This window comes from Mytilus trossulus, chromosome 9 (assembly GCF_036588685.1).
Source record: "Mytilus trossulus isolate FHL-02 chromosome 9, PNRI_Mtr1.1.1.hap1, whole genome shotgun sequence".
Taxonomy (NCBI): Eukaryota; Metazoa; Mollusca; class Bivalvia; order Mytilida; family Mytilidae; genus Mytilus; species Mytilus trossulus.
In genome coordinates this window covers 23,409,357-23,416,106 of record NC_086381.1, presented here as the reverse complement: position 1 = coordinate 23,416,106, position 6,750 = coordinate 23,409,357, and the positions used below count along the sequence as shown (strand labels likewise).

The 6,750-nt window shown below is 31.3% G+C and overlaps 1 protein-coding gene across 1 annotated transcript; it reads left to right on the top strand.

Annotated features, from left to right (window-relative positions):
- Positions 1-443: 443 nt before the first annotated feature.
- On the top strand, positions 444-6,196 carry LOC134683720 (putative uncharacterized protein DDB_G0286901). The gene is made up of 2 exons (XM_063543036.1): positions 444-667; positions 5,023-6,196. Exons 1-2 carry the CDS (start codon positions 604-606, stop codon positions 5,799-5,801), a joined length of 843 nt encoding a protein of 280 aa, XP_063399106.1. The 5' UTR covers positions 444-603; the 3' UTR covers positions 5,802-6,196.
- Positions 6,197-6,750: the final 554 nt, after the last annotated feature.

Here is a 6,750-nt window from a genome sequence, read left to right as displayed (position 1 = left end):
CCCAGCTTTACGGGGGTATGTAAAAGAATAGGGACTAAAAAACATTAAAGTAAATTTTCATTTGAAAATATCTGGAATAATTACATGTGTGTTTTCAACGACGTGTTTATAAATGTCAACATTAAGCTCGCACATTTATGACATATTTACTGTTATAACTTGTCCCTTGTTTACTGTCACGATTACTTATTAAAAATAAGTTAATTAAAGCAAACTTATGGTTAATCTGCATGCTTTGAATTTTAAAATGCTTAACGTTTTACGTTAAGCATCTCATTATAAAAAAATGTCATAACAACACCCTTATTTTCAAAAAATCTGTTTTCCCATTACATATGTTCACATTTTAACATCATAACTATCGGTTTTTAAACATATTTAACAATTTTGCTATTTCTGGCATGCTACGTTTTCATTATTTATTGAAAACAATGAATGAAGTTATCAGCTTATATTTCACCTTTACATTGTCCTAATTTGCATATTTTGTGGTAATTAATTATTATTATCCAAATTAGAATTTTTGGAGATATTTCAAGCTGCTACGCATTCAGGCGTTTTTAATTTTCTTAAATGGACTGAACGTTAAATTTATGAATTAATATGAATAATTCTTTTGGATTGTGGATATCTTTCTTAGTTTTGATACAAATATCATGCATATATGGTGAGTAAAAATGAAAAATACAATTAAAAAAAGTTTATTAAAAAAAATATTTATATAAAACTTTAAAAACATTTTTTTTAACCGTGTGTCGCACGGCACCATGCTTTTTTGAGAATGCGACACCACAGATTTCAAGTTCCATAAATTTTTAACATTCATATATGATTTTAGATATACCGGTATTGGTCGATTCTTAATATAAAAGTTGGAATAACTGACATAACAAAATAGAGATAAACGAAATTTATATATGTCAGGAGTAATTCAAAGGCACATATGTCAATAGAGTAAAGACTTTACTTGGAGATAACACGTCATTTTGGAAAAAAGGAGTTTGAAATAACTAGAGTTGAAGATATATGTATATTTATATTTTGACAAGAGTCAAGGGAGCTTGAAAGAATACAGGGTCTGTCACCGTTGATTTCTTAAAAGTTGTAATGTGTAATTATATTGTAATTGTGGGAATTATATAAATTTGCAAGTGTAAAACACTAACATGCTTCATGTACAGTGCAATTAAAATTGAGAATGGAAATCGGGAATGTCGAGCACATGCTGCTGCTGCCAGAACAAATATCGTCAAATCATTGATTGTTTTCAATTTAGTAACGTAACACACAAACAAGATAAAGTATTGCTGGTTAAGTGCAGGAAGTTTTCCATCAATGCAAAATTTAAGAAGTACATGAACATTGTATACTTTGTAATTCCATTCGATTTTTTGTTTGAGATACATTGAACTTAAAGTTTGTAAAACAATCAATAATGCATAAAATATATAAGTAAAAGCCGTAGAAAAAATACCAAATAAAACAGAAGGAAGAGGGAAAGGATGACTGTGAGTCTCGGTTGACTGTGTGGTTATGTTTCAATTTGACCTGTTAAAACCTATGTTGGTGGCAGATCTTTCTTATCTATTCATCTTTGTTAAAGACTGTATATTGACCTCTATATGTCTTTTTTTTTTAGACTGACCTCTAAATATCTTTATTTGTCAACTGTTGTTATGGGTTGCTTTCACATTGGTGCAAATCTTACTTTACAATGGAATGTATTCATTAAAATAAAAAGTAAAATCTCAAACAATACTGAATTCCTAGTAAAATTCACAAGGAAATTCCTTAATCAAATGGCAAAATTAAAAGCTCAAACACATCAAACGAACGAATAACAACTGTAATATTCCATACTTGGTTACAACAGGCATTTTACCCTGTAAAAAATGGTAGATTACAAATGGTTTCATAGCTAGCTAAACCTGTAACTTGAATGATGGTCGCGAAATATTCCCTCACATATACAGAAACAAACAAAAAATGGCTTTCAATCTTAGATTAAAGGATTATGCACAGTCATAGTATAAACTGCAGTTTTATGTAACTTGTGAGTTGAGTTTTAAATGTATATTATACATTTCTGCAGTACATTTCCTTTAAAATACAAGATATTAGTTCAATGTTTCCTTAATGTTTTTGATGTTCTTCAACTGTATATTGAATTGAGTTTTGGACTTGCTTAGACCATGAGGATGTCGACACTTTCAGTTCATGCATAACACTATTATAGACGAATATGGCATGCTATGTTGAAACGGAATAAAGTTCTTACTTTTGTTAGATTTATTCGTAAGAAAATAATGGGTAAATATATCAAACATATTCATGTAGTAATTGCATCTTGTATTGCTTATATGTTGGAAATGCTCGCGATTGTTAGGGAAAAAATATTTAACTTCAATATGGAACAGCTAATTTACATTAACGGCCCGTAATACGTTGCGTTACACCAATCAGTCAAACAGGAGTCCTAATCTTTGACTAGATCATAAATATTTAAACGAAACTGCCAATGACACCTCTTTTCTTATTTGAGGGACAAACAAGTCTCGTTCCATGTTACCTTTAAATTCAAATCGTGGTAGAGACAACTATTATTATAAACAAACTAGTTAGATATTATCAAAATTCATTGAAATATATTTAGATTATACTAGGATACATATTTCTGTAATACATGTAATATCTGAATATTTTGTTAGTATTTCAGACTTTGTTTATAACTACATATATACTACAGGTTAGAAACACAACTTCTGACTGAAAACAAAGTAGAATATCGATTGACCTCTCACGTTTGTGTTTAATTTCTATATTTTCAATCATTTGTTCATTCCAAAGTGTAACAGTTTACTGTTATTTTGGTTAAATTTACGACAACTACACTATGCGCATTATTTGAAAAAAGGTGTCAAGATTGAAAGTCGCAACCTTAACACCTTTTTGTACATAGATATAAAAAGATGTGATATGATGAGTTCCAATGAGACAACTCTCCATCCAAATAACAATTTTTAAAACGTTGTAATGGTACCAAACCTTCTCCCTTTAGTTTTCTGAAACAATAGTATACAATCACAACATGAAAAACACACTATAAAATAACTCAATCAAATACGCAAATTAGCACACAATGAACTCCGCGCTCTATATTTAGGAAGTGGTAATCTCCCTTGCCAAAAAGTGTACATTTTGTCATTGCACTGATCAAGATCAAAAAGAGACTACTCTCATAACTAGTATACTTTCACCACATGTTGATTTACCTGTACTTCAAAATGTAAGTCAGCGACCTCGTTAGTATTTTTTTGTTGTAATATCATATGCCAAGGGCAAATTAATTACATGGAGTCACTTCTTGCTTTAATTTTTTTTAAACTACTGGTATTTTTATTTATAAAAGATTAACATATTTATATGGACATAATTATCTATGAATATTACATGATAATAAAAAAAACAATGTATAGTGCTTTTAAATTACTTCACTAGCAAACTGTGTAACTAATGATATATGTAGATAAGTACAGGAGATAGGCGCGAATAGGTCTTTCATATACAAAAGAATAGGTATGGGTGATGTGCTAGCCCAGTTTTAGTAACCCCCATTATCGTATACCATTGCAAGTCAATAAATAACAAATGCAGCCTAATTACTTTCAAATTGCCCTGACATGTTGAAAACTTTTGCTGATAATTGGGCAACTATTGTTACTTTTTCTGACATTTTATTCGGACTTCTTTTTAACTGACTTTAACTCTGTGTATTGTGGTGTGTTTGTTCATTCTTCAAGACTAGGCTAGAAGTATAGAAGAGGGTTGAGATCTCATACAAAATGACAAAATCCGTCGCATTTTTGCGCCGTTCCTCTTGGCTTTGCTAGTCTTGTGTGTTGTTTTTTTTTGTTAAATCTAGTTCATTTATATGTTATGAAGTTACAAATATACATTGACCTTCATTTTCATTACATTTGTACACATTTTGTTGAGGAGCCAGCTGAAGTTTGCCTCCAGGTTCGGGATTTTCTCGCTGTATTGAAGACCCATAGTGGCATTTGACTATTTTCTTCTCTATGTTCGGGTTGTTATCTATTTGACACATTTCCTATTTCCATTCTCAATTTGTTTCATCAGTAAAACGTTTTTGACGATTGAAGATCCTTACAGTTATTAATCTTTTGACATCCGAGTCGATACAGTTTCATATAGTATTGTATTATTTTAAAATTAAGTTATTGTTCTATATATTAACATTTGTGCATACTTTGAACGACAAAATTATTGTTATATCTACTTGTGTAACGTTGACGTTGTATATTTGTTTGCAGTTTTTGTTCTGATTGAGATTGGGACACGGTGATGACTGCTGTACCCCTATTTTTACAAATGCACCTTGTATTGCTGTTGTGTTCACGCATCGTTGTCAATATAATGAAATTTGATGCGACTGTTAAACAAGTGACAGGTTTAGAGCTATAAAACCAGGTTCGATTCACCATTTTCTACATTTAAAAAAGTCCGTACCAATTTAGGAATATGATAGTTGTTGTCCATTCGTTTGATGTGTTTTATATTTTGGTTTTGACATTTGAATGGCAACTTCCTGTTTCGTCGGAGTTCAGTACTTGTATGAATTTACTTGGGATATTTAAAGTCATACGAATTGATTGAGTCGTTAATGTTTGCTTTATTTCTTTGAAATCTTCTGACATGTTTAAGATAGTATGAAACTGGTATATTTTGCAGTAAAAACACAAATTAGTTTTATTCAAAAGCTCTGAACATAGTGCATTAAGGAAAGGAATCCATGAAAGTATATGTCAAGAGTTTTCATTTATCTAGCTAAATTACGGGTTGACCCTTTTTGTGCATTTTTTTTTTTTTTTTTTTTTTTTTTTGGTTTTATACTAGTTGGCATGCACACATTTTAATCTGGTAATTAAACTTAATTATCCTGTTAACATCTGTCTGTAGTAAACTTTATTAATTAAATTTCATCTCTCATTTTTATTGCAGGACAACCGCGGAGAGCAGATGGACTTGGATTCATACCAAGGACACCACAAAACGCAAAACGTAATGAACAGCGTTTATCTGCCATTCAAAAAATCAAATACATGAAACAAACAGCTTTATGGAACAACAACAACAATAATAATATGAATAATGGCCAGACTGGAATGAATATGTTGCAAAACAATATGAAAGCCAATTATAACATGAAGAATGGTCAGACGGGAATGAATTCTTATTACAACATGCAAAATGGTCATTCGGGAATGAATTCTAATTATAACAACATGAATAATGGACAGACAGGTATGAATTCTAATTACAACGACATGAATAATGGTCAGGCAGGAATGAATTCAAATGGTGGACAAATGAATCTAAATTACTTGAATCCAGAATATGTTGAATCCATGATGGATATGCCGGGTGGTTTGCGGATGCTGATGAATGCGAGAATGGGAAACAATGGAAACAACGGGGTAACTATTATAAACACAGAGATGGCTGAAATGGGAATGATGCAGAATGGCATGATGGGTAACAATGGCGGACGTAGAGGCAGAAGAGGACAACAGAAAATGAGGTTGCCAATGTGTCAACCTTTATCAGAATGTGCTGAAAGATTTATACCCCCTCAATGCCGGGCCTGGAGATATGATACTATGAACAGCGTGATGTGCCGCGCATGCCCAACAAATAGATGTGAAGGTGGAGCCAAGGAGTATTTCCATACGATGTACAAATACCATCCGTCAAGACTAATGTTAAAAATGTTACAGTAAATCATATATATATATATATATATACATATGTATGTATAAGAATCAGCTGTTATATTTTAAACGAACAAATAACGTATGAATCTTTCAATCAATCAGTCAGTACTCTGGTCACAACCTTCGATGAATTTTGATTTTCTTTTTTCGTTTTAATTAGTTTGCTCTAACATTTCATGTTATCGGCATCTTCAAGATCTAATCATAACGGGTCAAGTACGTCAACTGCTGTACCTCTTTACTTTTCCGCCTATATCAGAGTTAAGATACATAACCAATGAGTATATTGCATTTATAATCCATCGAGTACTTTAAACAGTTGTCCTTCGTACTAATGTCTACAAAATGAATTCATATACTTGTGAATGATTACATTTCGGAGCATATGAAGTGCCAGTGTTTCACAAGATGCTATATATGTTAGATTATTTAAATTACAAGTTTTCTTCATATTTTCGTAGTTCTTCATATATTCCGAAGAAATAAATCATCGTACAAAATAAACCTGAGAATAGTATCTTCTTTTTAGGCAACATTCTTTTTTAAAACTTGCAATATGTTGTCAATGTCATGCTATCCTCCGCTTTGATTAAGGACTTTCAAGCCCATATATAATAGATAAATAAAATTTTCATTATCTTAATCGTTGAAAACATTATGTTACAAGCATCTTTATCCTATAAATTTCCTGAACATAGTTACCTCAGCGTACTCGTCTAAGATGTAACGTTACTGTGTGTAGTCAAAAGAATGAGTTTGTTCAAGCCATTGAAATATAATAATGATACAGGATCGCGGTGTTTGTTTTCGATGTATTATTCAGTATTATATATTTACCAGCCTATGGTTTACAATAGTGTCCATCCTCATCTAGAGTTAAAGAGGTTGCTGGTAAAATGTAAAATGTCAAAGTACTGAACTCCGATTATAACTAAAAAAAGAAAGTCCCTTATCA